Here is a 14420-nt window from a genome sequence, read left to right as displayed (position 1 = left end):
ATTTTGTATCCTCCTTCCTTTCTGAAACTCAGAAATAGAATGAATTAACTCTTGGTTCTGTGTTCAGTTTCAGTCTAGAAGGCTTGACAGGAGGAGCTGGTATTGGAAACAAGCCATCCTCATCTCTGGAAGTAAACTCTTCAAACACCAAAGAGCTCAGACACCCTTTTAGTGGCGAGGAAAGGGGTGACTCGTTGGTGTCACTTTCAGAAGAGGATCTGGAATCAGGCCAGAGAGAACATAGGATGTTTGATCAGCAGGTAAGGCTGAAATGGGTATATGTTGCTAATTTGGAAAAAATTAGTTTTATTTCCCTAAATATGTCCTCATATTAGGAACAAAGAAGGCAAGATTTATGTTAATATAAGGCTAGGAGCTATGATTATTTACCCACTATGTAATAATCTCCGTGTAGCACACAGCAGTTTTTTAGCACTTAATACTAATTAAAGAATGCCATTAATCTGCATAGATTTAAATATTCCAGCAAAGCAAATATTTTGAAATTAAGAGAGTATCCAGGATATTAAATTGAGTTTTTCTTCTTGTCTGAGGACTTCTTTTACCACGCCAGTAGTAAAATGAGTCTTGAAGTGTATTACTTACCATTGTTAAATTTCCCAATTCTCAAAAACATATCCTAAGTTTCTCCTTCCTGGGGAAAAAAAATTCTTTGTCTCATCGCGTTGTCTAGGCAACAACTAAGTATTCTCTCTGCTTCCTATCACTGCCAAGCTATTTGAGACAGCGTCTACACTCCCTGCCTTCTCTTTCTCCCCACCTAACGTCCACCACTATCACGCTCTTGAAATTCCTGTCTTGAAGGTCCTGGGCTTCCTTTTCAACCAGACCAAGTGACTTTTTCTTAGTTCTCATCTTCTCTTTATCACTTACCCTCAGGGAGTTTTTGAGTTGAGAATTTGAATCATATGCTTTTCTAGCATCCTACCCCACTCCGAGTCCTTTTTCCTCCTCTTCGGCCAAGGAGACTTTGGATTAACTTCTGAGAGGATTCCGGGATACACATTCAAATGAAACATGTCTAATTAAACAAACAAAAAAGTTAAACACCTGTCTCTGAGTAGGTGACTGGCATTTTAGATAGAAATGTAAGGAAACATTTCAAATTAAACAAAAACCTTAACCTGTTCTTTGAATTGGTGACTAAGGTTTTGTGTAGAAATTTAATTTTTTATTACATCCTGCTACATAGCAATGATATGACCAAATATAAATTTGGCACTAGAGGATTACCTTAGTAATGAATGTATCGCTTATGCTCATGTGAAGGCCTAAGAGAATTTAGGCCTAAGGAAAATGCAGTTGAAGGCCTAAAGGAATTTTACCTCCTTTTGGCCCCCACCCGTGGCTTCTTGGCCTGATACTTTATAGAAAAAGTTAAGAAAAATAACAAGAATACAGAGAATATATTCATTGAAGTAAATGGTTTAGATTTATTTAGCCTAATGGTAACAGGAAAAGAGAGGAAAAAAATAGGAAACAGTAATTTGGTGACTACCGAGAGCATCTCTGACAAGTGGAAAGTCTGACAAGTGAAAAAGTTGCATTTTACGTGTATAGAATCCTTTGGAAGTCATTTGTAGGACCACGTAAAATACCAAAAATTGTGTGTTTGTGAACAGAATCATAGACTTAGAGCCAATATATCCCTTCCTATTCCGCTTAAGCTTTGGTGTGTGAGAACTTCAAGCCCATTTAAGTGACTTGCCTAAGCCTCGTAACTGGCTATTAGCTGAACAGTATTAAACTCAGAATTCCAGACTGTTAGTCTCACTGTTTTTTTCCATGTCTTTGAAGTAGATGACTTTTAATGAGGAAATGAGAACATTTTAATTTTCTTAATATTGTTTATGTAATAACCTTTCCTGAACTGACATTCCTAGGAATTTTAGCTATGACCCTGTTTTATAGTAAGTGATGTCTTTCTAATGGCCTTTCTGATTGAGTCTGCCGAGCTGAAGTTGTTGACAGTGTAGCACCTTGTGTGCTTAGCCTTCCGGGGGCTCTGCCCACCCATAGTTTTCCATCTTGTGTGTAACCTCAGAGTCGATATTTGAGCTGCTGGTATCACTGATGTGCACAAGTTGCCTGCAGCCAACTTCTGTTGAAGGTCTCTGCCTTTCACTGATGTCATTTTTCAGACCTCACAGTTGTATTCAAAACATAGCAACTGTTTGCCTCAGACTCCATGGTTACCCATGGAACAAGCTCTAAATAATCAGAAGTCTTTGGCGCAATTGAGTTCACCCTGGTAACGGATTTTCATTGCTTCCCTTTCAGCATGTACAGATTTCAGCTTACTATGAAGGGAAGGGATTTATGGTCATTAAAGTTAGTTGCCAATTAGAATGGCCTCTCTCAAAGCAAAAGGAGAGGGATCCCATCATCACCGGAAGCATACTAGTAAACACTAGTTGACTGTCGTGGGTTTTGTTGCAGGAACTTCTGCAGTGGGTTGGATTACATGGCCTTGAAGTGGCTGTGAATTTACTGAGGGAGTTCAGTTGTCTAATTTCAGTCACCCTCATGTTCATGTAGAAGCAGTCTAATCTTAGAAGAGGAACTGAAAATGATTTAGGCTTCTGTCCAGATGCACAGGCAACTTTGCTTGTGATCTTAAAACACTTTCTGTTTGTATCTCTGTTTCCAACTCTTTAAAATAAGAATGATATTACTGGTATCCTACTATATCTGTAAGTGATATTTAGATTTTCAAAGAGCAAGAACTATATGTAGTTTTGGTATTCCAGTGAAATTATTTTTATCTGATTATGCATTCAGTAGATGTTTTATTAAGCACTTATGAAGTTTGAGACATCATTAGGTATTATGAGGGATACGAGACAACTGTAAAGGATGGATACTCTAACTATCCCCATTTTACCGATAAGAACGCTAAGGCTCAGAAAAGCTAGGTAGCTTCTCTGAAGTAGAGCAGCTGTTTCGTGGAAGGGGAGACTTTTGACTACAAAGCCTGTGCTCTTATCCCTCTTGTGTACTGCCTTATTTCCCTAGGCTGAGTTGGAATGTAAAATTTGGTGCTTATCTAGAAATATGAGAGCAGGTGCTCACAACCTGTTTACTTTTTTTCCTTCACAGACATGTCACAGATCTAAACAACAGGGATTTAATTACTGTACATCAGCCATTTCTTCTCCATTGACAAAATCCATCTCATTAATGACAATCAGCCATCCTGGGTTGGACAGTGAGTATACTACTTTTTTTAATTAAATATATTATATTTTAAACATTTTTCCTCTCTCTCTTTCTTTTTTTTTTTTTTCCCACTTTAAGACCCTATGCCGTTACCTTACGGCATTTGCCTGCCTGTTCCTCTGAATGAATGGCTCATCATTTACAAAAAAGGTGACACAAGAGTTCAGTTTGGGGATCTTCCTCCTTTTACTACATAAAAATCTCCTTTACACATTAAATTCATTGTATTCTTAGACCTAAACCTGACAAACATTTTTAAAAACTTTCTATTTTGTGATAATTTCTGGTTAAAAATAACTTTTTTATTTATAAATAAAAATATTTATAACTATTTTCTAGTTAAAAATAACTATTTTTTAAAATAGTTGCAAAAACAGTACAAAGACTTAGTCACACATTCTTCACCTGGAGCCTCCAAATGTTATCTTAACACTTGTTTTATCCATCTTGCTCCCTGTCTTTATCTCTGTCCTGAAAGATTTTTCTGAACCATTCGGAAGTAAGTTACACATATAATGCTCTTATGTCTCAAAGATATTTTCTTATATTACCGCAGTACAATTATCCACATTTTATCCAGTACTAGTTTCCTGAGCTCTTCAAAAATGTCAAGCTCTTGAAGGACAAAGAGAGACTGAGATACATTTTTAGTCAGTTAAGTAAATGCCAAAAGGATTACAGCCAAAAATGATTACTGGAGCCGTATGCAGATTCAGGATCCACGACTGTGAAAGTTATGTAGAGACGTCGGGCATCCAGAGGCACAGAGCGTTTGCAAATTAAAGATGCTCGAAAACATATTTGAATTGGATCCAGATGTTTGCCACAGAAAGGTTTCTTTGGGAAACCCCACTTTTTTTGTTTTATTTTTAAAATAGATTTCTTTTTCATGAGTAGTGGCAGTGTGGGATCTTGATATAAAGATTTAAATTCTCATCAAAGAGAGTATGGTACATTACATTCTTTGCTGAAAGGTCATGTATTCAGGAGGCTGAAGCAAAGGGTATAACCCCTTCTGGTATTTCTGGTGTTTCTTCAGTGTCCCCTGATATATAGCTCATCTTAAAAGAGTTGAGGACAGGAGTAGCTGCCCTGCATTAATGGGATGTTCTGTCTCCATTCATGACTTACTAGAGGGCTCATTTTCTTAATTTCCACGGTGGAGTTAAGGCATAATGGATAATTCTGTTAACTTCGTCCTCATTTTCATATGATTAGTACTTCAAATACCAGTCTGGCCTGTTGGACTAAAGGTGCCTAATAATGATCTATTCCCCAAGATAACAGGTACAACCTCACAGAACTTGACTGAAATAGCTGTTCCTGTTTTTGTTTGGGTCTTGGTTTGGTTTGGTTTTCATTTGGCTTTGGGTTAGTGGTTTTGCTGGTGTAGAACGAAAATTATTATAACAAAATAGTTTATAGTGGCTTTGAACCCAGAGAACTAGAACTTGATAACCAAAGACAGTCAGTGAGGCGTTTCAGCTCTGCACCCCCTCCTCCCGTGGCCTGGTGAAGGGCCTGCTCCTGCAGCAACAGCTGCCCTGTACCAACAGAACGTGGCCCGGAGAGAGAGCTTTTTCCATTGTTCTGTGACACACTCTCTTGCCTCGTACATGAAACACTTCATTATTTTTCCTCCAAAAAGCAAGATGGTTTTTGACTGTGCTTTCAGTTGCTAACCAGCACTCTAAATGATGCGGATCACCCCCAGGAAACACTGTCCTCTAGCGCCAGGAGCTCTGGCACATCTCGTTGCTGGGGACTTGTGGCTCAGCTCACTGAGGGGTACTGAGATCAGTAGCTGACAGCTGTCATGAGTAGAGCTTGGAGCAAGAGTCCAACCCTTTCATCAAAGTAGAGTACCCTCATTCTGATTTGTCATGTACATTTCATGCAGATTGGAATGATTAGCCAGCCCCACTTACTTCCCTAAGTTAGCATATACTATAATTGGAGGGCTCATCAACTCTAATGACAGTATTTCTCCTTAGTCCCTCCCCATATACAATTAATTTTCCCAACTGTATTTTTTTATTCTGCTCTAGAAACATAAATTTTTTGCAGATGTAAAAATTCTGGCTGTTAAACAGAAGGCTAAAACTTGTATCTTGCATGCTATGCCTTTAAGTCTCAGGGTAACTGGGTGGTTCTCGACTTGCCGCAGACACAAATCTTCATTCCAGATCTCTTAAATACTCTGCATGAGTCATCTTTGGCCATGGTCTTCCTTGCTGAAACTATCATAATCAAAACCTACCCAGTGGTTTTAAAGCCCAAAGTGTGTGGTACACTTAAGATATTTTAACTAATGCTTTATTGTAAGCACACTTAGTGGCTTTGTGACCTTGGGTCCTTGAACTATTAAACAGGGCTAATAATATGATAGGGCTTAAGTTGAATTTATTTAAAATTCACATTAGCGTGTTTCCTGGCTTATGATAAGCATTTGTTATCTTTATGGGATGAGTTCACAGTGTCCAGGCAGTGCCGGGGTCCGTTTTTCTCTGACCAGAGTCTAAGCAATGATGAAGAAACTAGAACGTGGTCCCTCATTTTCTTTAAGTGGCTGTGTCTTACGAGTGTGCTTGTCTAGGGACAAAATACTTCCTAAACTCAGCCTTATCTCACTACTTCCCAGCTATTACTTGTGTTCTAGCTTCTACCTTGAAGGAAATTAGCTGCTTCTCCCACAACCTTTCATAGCTGTTACCATTTGAGCATTTCTGAAAATGTGTGTCCACCGAGCTGTTGTCTGGAATATCCCATCATTGGGTCACTGGCCAGATGAGAAAAACAGACAAACTCAGCATTATTCCCAAACTGGAATCTGTTTCAAAAATTCACTGATGTAGAGGACAATACCAAATAAAGGCGACGACTAAAATATTTCTGTGTCATTTTCTGGGGTGGAAAGTAGATGGGCGACAGCTGATTTAGGAACCGTAATGGGCAGGAAGGCTGTCCTAGCCCATGTCTTCCATTTGCTGTCTTGGTGTGGGGAACATGACAGAGGCATCTTGCCGGCTCATCTTTTTAGGGAATCAGAATAGCACTGATGCTGCCTGTATCGTGTGGGAAAATGCCGGGGAGGACTGCCCTCAGAGGAACCGCTCCCGGAAATGTGTTCCCAACATAGGGTTGAGTGGAGACTTCCAGCTTGCCAGGAGACTCAGATGGTTTCTCGGTAGAGCTTAAAAACAAACTTTAGTTTTGCAGATATGGAATAATTCAGTTATTACAGACAATCCCTTAACAAGACTATATTTTTTAACTTTTCACTGCTTGCACCCAGAAGATGCTTAGAAACAGTAAACTGTTTGGTTGTATCCCTGCTAAGCATACTAGTGGTGGTAATATTAAAAAGAGAATGATACCCATTAGGCAATTTAACCTCCTGGGCTTCTTAATGAGATTTCATTTTGCCCTTCATTTTTCAGGGTTTGTTATCACAAAGAACGGTGTTCACAAATGGCACTTGTCCTTGGAATCATTCTCAGACCTTCACTCGTAGTGTGTGAATTGACCAAGTTCCTTATGCGTGTTTTGATGGCAACACTGGCTTGTAATTGTATAGCTTGCATTAGACTACGAAAGCTAAGTGGGTCTTAAGAACTTGAAGTGTGGCATTTACATATATAAAATGCACCAGATCTTCAAAGCTAAATGATCCATGCGACCAAAGATCAGGGTGGGCGTATAGAAAGGTAGGCATCGATGCTAATGAGGATATTTTATCTTTACTTTCTGTGCTTAGTTTCTCTCTCTAACTGGGCAGTGGGATGAGACTTTATTGGAATACATTTATTTTCTTAGGGTAGTTCTGTTTGGAGAAGATAACATTTGACAAATTTGTCAGAACAAAAATTCAGTCAGGCAAATAGACTTTTTATATTGGTCTTTTTGATTATATTGCAAGGCTGGAATATATACGTAGTCATTAAATTTGAGTATGTTATAAAATTGAATCCCTGTGTTAACAGAACATATTCTTTCCATATATGTTGAAGATACTCCTTATTCATACAAGTAGGTTTCTCTTTATGATCCATGATCGTGTGACAAAAGAAGGGGATAGTCTTAGATTTTGGGTAATAAGAGAGCTCATTTTCATTTCCTAAATTTGCTTTACATTTGGAAATACTTTAGAACACACATTAAAATGGTATCTTACTTTTGTACTAGACCGTCGCTGCCTAAAAAGCCAGTGTACGTGAATTTGTGCCAGATGATCTCTGTTACAAGCAGTGGCTGCACCCTGCAGTCTGTCATCACTTAGCATTTATCTGGGGTGTGGAGTGGCTTTTGTGTTGGGTAGATACAGGGCTTTTTCCTTCATTTTATTTAGGTTATTGAGCTTCCAGAAAGCCTGACAAAAGGAAATTCATTTATTAATTTGTTTATTTATTCAATAAACATTTGAGTACCTACTCTTTGCTAGGCACCAGGCTAGACAATGGAAGGAGAGGGATGAACTTCCAGACATGGTTCCTTTTCACACCACACTTAAGCTGATGGACATGAGAACAGTTGAGTGTAACAGAAGATGATAAATGCAGCAATTGAAAGAAACGTTGGGTGTTTAGGAGCCTCCGACTTGAGGGACCAGAGAAGGCTTACTGGGGAGAAGTGATTCCAGAGTCGAGACCAAGAGGACTCTAGGAATTCGCTGGGTGAACTAGTATGTGGAAAACTAGACTGAGGAATTTGTCTTGTCTGAGGGCAATGGAGTGATTTAAGTTGATTAAATCGATTAATTAATTGATTCAAACACTTCAGAGAGACCACACTGAAGAAAGTGTTGGGGAGGAGAGGCTGGTAGATCAGTAGAAGGCTATTGCAGGATTCTGGTGAGAGTAGATGGTGGCCTGAACCAGGCCGTAGAGCACTCGCAGTAGGGGATAAGTTGATGTTCAGGGAATTCTAGAAGACAAAATCAAAAGGACTGAGTGATGTGATAAAAGGATTCAAGGATGGTACCCAGGTTTGTGTTCTGGATAATTAGTTAGATGTTAGGTACCACTCACCAAAGGAAGGAATAAAGGAGGAGGAACAGGTCAGGAGGAAGGGGGTAAGTTGATACATGTACTTGTTCAGTTTGAGCTGCTGTGGGATATCCACCCACAGGTGGGCAGTGAGATGAATGAGGCTTGAATTCAAAGGAGAGACCTGGCTTGAAAATAGAAAGTTGTGGAGTCACCACTATATCACATGCAGATTGTACTCGAAGGGGAGACAGTGAATGAGGGGGTTTGGGGTGAGGGGGAAGAGAGCCAAGTACGGGATCCTGAGGAACACCACCACTCCAGGCGTTTCCTTACTTTGAAGGAAAAAAACTCCAGCTGTAAATGATGACTGTGAAAAGTAATATACTTCTTGTTTTCATAATCTAACAAGTATGTATTTGTTGGATGAATTTTCTTAAGCTGCTTTAGAATTCTGCATATTCAGAAATAAAGATGAAAATGTGAATACATTACGTTGTCCACCTAGACAGCCTCTCCTGGAACCATCCAGGCCAGTGACATTATTCTCGGCACTGTGGGTCTGAGGTGTCTTTCACTCTGTTCCGGTATGATCTGCATGCTCTAACGTCTTCTGTCCACCCACTCCTCAGCCCAGCAGCAGATGCAGCCAACAAGGCGGATCTCCTTCTCCATCAGCATCTCTCCGCTCCTCCTTAAGTCTAAAACTCTCTTTTCTCTTGGCTCTTATTCCAGTGATGAGGAGGAGGAGTTGCGTAGTAAGTAAGCAACTTTGGGGTCCAATGGCTGTTCTCCAGTGTCTGACCAGTGCTGAAAATGCTATAGGCTTGGTACTAAGAAATTCGGGGACTTTTCTCCCCTTGCATGTCATCATTTCTAAATCATTCGTCTTCGTGCTTTGCTTTGAAGATTAATTTGGATAAAACAACAAAGTTTTTGTCGTCTCTGCACTACCAGTGCTTGACTGATCCAGTGACCTGATTCCAGGGCCTGAGACACCCTCTCAGAACAGAGATACCTTCAAAGGCATAAGGGCTTCCCATCCCACCTTGTACCTTTTGTAATGCTGAGTAGTAATTTCACAAAACTTTCCATTTGATCATGTAAATTTCATTTTCATTATTTTGCTTTTTTTGTCTCATGGGACAGATACCTAGATGTCCACTTGTGATACTTAAAAACTAATGTTAAACTTTTTTCTTCTCACCTTTCAGACCATTTCTTTTTTTTTTAATCTTTGTCAGTTTTTTGTTTGTTTTTGGAGTTTTTTTGGCTGTGCTGCACAGCTTGTGGGATCTCAGTTCCCCAACCAGGGATTGAACCCGGGCCATGGCAGTGAAAGCCTGGAATCCTAACCACTGGGCCACCAGGGAACTCCCCCAGACCATTTATTTAAGAATACCTTTTCTTTGAGATTAAACCACATGGATTATTGGGTGGAAGTTAGATATTTGTTTCCCTACCTTTTCTCCTTTTGAACTTTTATTTTTCAATCCTTTTACTACACTGTAGGTTTCAGATTATTATATTGTTACTTGATAATAACCTAGTTTAAGAACTTTATAAGGTATCAGTTTTAATAAGTTTGGAGAGGAAATGAATCCCCTCCACCCCCATGAAAATCACTGTTTTCAATTGTGCAGGATTTCTAGATGATTCCAGGATTGCTATTTTTAATGGAAAAACTACTTCTAATATAAAGTTAAATAATGAATTGTTTTCATTTCATATAACTCATATGAGTCTCAGGCAATTACAGTATCCATATGATTAAGCATCCTAATTTCCTACCATTTGCTGATCCTAAGTTTTAGCAATATTTAAATAATTATTTAATATTTAAATATTAAAATTTAATATTTAAGCAATATCAAGCTCAGGGTGACATTTTTGCATTGTTCTTAAAGGAAAGTGGCTTATGCACAAATGAAGGTCTTATATGTTCAATATTTTCTCACAATTAAAAGGCATTTGGTTTAGGCACACAAGATATTCAGTCTATACCAGTTGTCATAGGAGGGAAGTTGTGAAAATCCATCCGCAACTTTGAGTGTTCAGAACTTCTCAAAGCTGTTTCATCTCAAAGTATTTGTAATATGCTGGGAAATAGGTCAGCACTGCAAAAAAAAAAAAAACTAAGGTCCCAGTAGTATTTCTTCTACCACTAGTAAAATTATTACTGGTTATTCAGTTAATCAGCACTGGTTACTCAGTTAATCCAACCTGATGTAATCATAAAAGTATAGAAGCTTGAAGAAACCTTTGAATCAAATATCCAGCATTCCTCAGAATGTGTTCCTTAAACTCAAAAATACAGTGAGAATTATGGGGAAAGGGGAAAAGGAAGAAAAAGAAAGGGTTGGTTCTTGGCCATATAAATTTAGGAAACTCTGTTTTAAGCAGGTTTTAAAGGCTAATGTGTACATTGTGAATTTCCAAGGCAGCGTTCAGTATGCGGTGTTTCCCAAACTTACTAACTAGGTAACTACAGTATGTTCATGATGATGTGTAACATCTCATGAGATGGGTGTTCCAAGGAACATACTTTAAAAAATATTGACTGTGTCTATCCAGTAGTTCCAGTCCTGGAATGTTGTTATATTAGGTCCGCAGGTTATTTCATGCCTTGTAAAAAAAAGGTCTAGTTGAAATATGCTATTTACGTGCAACAGTACTTCATAGGCTACCTTCAATGACAGATTTCTTTGCTTCTGTCTACAATTATATCATGGAAGTAACATTGGTTATATCATATTCTTAGATGCCCTGAAAAGTTGATGACACTTTAGGAATTTCAGGGGCATTGATTTTAGAAACATTGGTGGATTAATCACTGTTTTCAGAACCACATCTCAGAGGTCATAGTAAATGAATTAAAATACCTTTCAGCAGCAAAAAAGTTGGAAATCCTTATAGGAGTCATAGATTCTCCCAGTATTCGAATCACGTATTTGTTTTTAGTTTATTTGACAGAGACCTTCTGGGAGCTTATTCTTGGCCATGCTCTCTGCTGGTTGGTGTTTTTCTTTATGGGTTTTATTTTTACTTTGTTCATATCATTAGGGTGGTAACTTACTAGGTAATTGATAAAGTGTACAACAGAATCCTGGCAGCCTGAGAGAATTTAATGCTGCTTATATCATTCAGGGCTCCTTGAGTGGGAAAATTTTTAAAGCCCCCAAATCTAAACCATACTCTTGATTTTTGTTTAAGTAAATTAAGGCATCCTGAGGTTAGAATGCTGATGGTTTCACACCTAGATCATGCAGAACTGGAAGATAGATCCCAGATCTTATTCTTACTCTTCATCTTTCTCTTTCTTCTGGCTATTGTTACCATGCATTATAACTGAAATAGAAGAAGAACCCCAAGTAAGTAAAAGGAAAAACTATAGAAAGCAATCTTTTGAAGACTTAGAATTCATTTTTAAGTTTCTCATGCATTATTTCCACCTGTTGGCTGTATGTTAGTAATAACTTCAACTTTGCATTTCTGTTCAGAATCTGGAACAATTTGGAGTTTTTAAGAGTTCCAAATGCTGGTAATCTGGTAGTGGAACATTTTCAAATCTCTATCAAATTAAAGTTTTACTCACAGTAACCTCAAGGAGAAAGGGTGTGTTTGGTCCACATTATAAAAATAGTTATACAGAGCAACCTTTGTCTACCTGGAATCATACACTGGAAGTGTTTCTATACCTGATCTCCTAAAACCTTGGAAACCATTTATCATTGTGTGATGCGACCTTTGTCTCATCTAAGTCCTAAAGTAGCTCAACCTTGATTAACATGTCGTAGGTAAAATAATGGTATTGTTCCTTCTATATTTGTTCTACTTATTGTCCTATCTGACTTAGCCTTAGATTTAATGACCCATTTTAGTTTACAGTCTGATAGTTGTGGAAGGAGGAAGAATGTATCTGCCCTACTCATTCGATCAGTATCAGCCTGGAAAGAACCTTAGCATCTGTTTTATCTTCTTTATTTCATAGATGAAGAAATGAAATCCAGAGATGTCACCCCAAATTAGTGGCAGGGCCTAGACCTTATAGGCTAGCTCTGATGCTCTTTCCTGTTCACTAATCCATTTCTAGGAATGCTTAAGAAAATATCAGCCCTATATTAGCTAGACTTTTAGCATAGAAATATATGAAAGCAAAATTAACAGCATACAGTATGACATTTAATTTCCTTTTGTATATTCCTCCTCTGACATCATCTCAGAAAGATGGCCTATGGACTCTGTACCTTCACAAGAACAAGAATTAAACGTGCATTTGAGCTTGTTTGTTGTTTGTTTGTTTTTTTTAAGTTGATTTGGGGTTTGTTTGGTTACTTGAATCCTGGATTACAATTTTTTTCCACATGGGAAATTCACTCCCCATTGCTGCCAATTTTCCAGTTCTGATTTGAGGGTTTCATTTTTAATTTTTCCTTCTTCCAAACCCTCATGAGGAGAAGACATCCCACACTGGCTTTCAAAGGCTATTTTTGCTTTATCTGTGTCAGTCGTAAAAACGCTAAACATTTTATCTGTTATCCAGGTAAAATCCTTTTGTTCTAACTTTTATTCTGCCGTTCTTGTTTTCTAGATTCACGGCCCTTCCACAACACCAGTGCTAATCTGACTGAGAGGTACTATATATTTATTTTGTTACTCCTTTTCCCAAGATGAAATAAAGGAAATCCGAAATGTCTTACGGCATTTAGGCAAACTAAGTTAATTGAGCTCATTGGAGTCTTACTTCCTTGACTGATAAATTTGGAATAATGGTTAGAAATGTTTTTTTAATGAAGGCTATATCCTTTTTAATTAACGTCTTGAATAGTTTCCCACCTTTATTCTTTACACCATCTGAATAATAAAGATTATTGTTTGCATTTATTCACATAAGGATACACTTATATTTAACTTTATGAACTTTGCACTCTTTGCTTATGGGAATTTATAATTCCTAAGTCTTAAGAACATTTTGTTTCATAATTTGTGTGTGTGTGTTCGTGTTCATGCAGTATTGCTGCCTTCTTAGCCATTTTAAGCTTTAAAGCTATTTTCTTCTGTATACATTAATATGGTACACACCTCTGTCCAAATAAGTGAATTGGTTCTTTACTTGACAGCAGGCAAAAGATTGCTATTTTGACTCATTGTTTATTTTTGTATTCCTCTTTTCAAGCTTATGAGATTAAATATTCTAATTTAAGTATAAATGGGGTTCTGACTGTTGCCCCACGGTGTTTTTTAAGTTGCCTTCCTTTTCACAAAGGCATCAGTTGTGACTCAGTGATCCAGAACTTTCTCAATATGAGTGCTCTTCTTTGCACTTCTGTCATATTTTACCTGTTCTTTGTTCTTTCTAGAGTGGTGATTTTCACACCATTTCCCCTTTATCTTAGTAACAGACTGCCTTATATTGTAAACAATATTTTATATATAAATAGACTTTAGCTACTGAATAGGACCCTTATGGTTCTGCCTGTCTGCCCTCTCACAGAGGCCCTTGAGGCAAGCACTACTTTCTATGGAAAACTTCTGACATAACTGTTCGAGAACACCTAGGAAAAGTAGTTTGAATAGATTTCTATATAATAGATTATGTATACAACTGTACATAATTGTATATGTATACAAATCATTATGTGTACAAGGGCCCAGCATTCTTTGAGGAAATCAACCTTTGTGAATTTCCTAGGGTCCAGACATGCCCATCATGGATGAACTTAGAATACAGGTGTCCTAAACAAGTAGGTCAGTACATCTGGATCTCTGTGAAACTCCTAGAATGGATCTTTCTACACTAGGTGTCAGTTTTGCCTACTGTTTTGCCTGCCTAAAATTGTGCATAGCTGAATTCACGTATTGATTGTCCAGTGTGCCAGAGGACTGAAAAAGAGGTGTGATCTCTCCTGTTAGGGAACTTGGGTATCCATTCAGTCATAAAAATTCCTTGGTTTGCATCACATATATGGGTTTCTTTTCAAACACGTATTTAATGCAAAGAAGTTTATAAATGGGTGCTTAGATTAAAAAATTTCAGATAAAATAATTAATGAATAATTGATCTTTAGACTCTATCATCAGATCACGAAAACCCATTAGTAAAAACACTAATAAGTGATATAAGAAAACTTAGCCAAGCTTTGACATGAGAACATGGGTATTCTGGCGTGCTCTGTTCTCGGATAGATATTATTA

The 14420-nt window shown here is 37.9% G+C and overlaps 1 protein-coding gene across 7 annotated transcripts in view; it reads left to right on the top strand.

Annotated features, from left to right (window-relative positions):
* Positions 1 to 14420, top strand: part of AKAP13 (A-kinase anchoring protein 13) — a 346999-nt gene that overhangs the window by 278458 nt on the left and 54121 nt on the right. For all 7 annotated transcript variants that reach the window (XM_061179975.1, XM_061179974.1, XM_061179973.1 and 4 more), the window contains 3 exons: positions 68 to 260; positions 3121 to 3229; positions 12817 to 12859. In XM_061179975.1, the coding sequence (XP_061035958.1) occupies positions 68 to 260; positions 3121 to 3229; positions 12817 to 12859 (345 nt within the window). The remainder of the gene's footprint in view (positions 1 to 67; positions 261 to 3120; positions 3230 to 12816; positions 12860 to 14420) is intronic.

Source organism: Eubalaena glacialis, chromosome 2 (genome assembly GCF_028564815.1).
Source record: "Eubalaena glacialis isolate mEubGla1 chromosome 2, mEubGla1.1.hap2.+ XY, whole genome shotgun sequence".
Classification (NCBI taxonomy): Eukaryota; Metazoa; Chordata; class Mammalia; order Artiodactyla; family Balaenidae; genus Eubalaena; species Eubalaena glacialis.
This window is presented reverse-complemented; position numbering and strand designations above follow the sequence as displayed.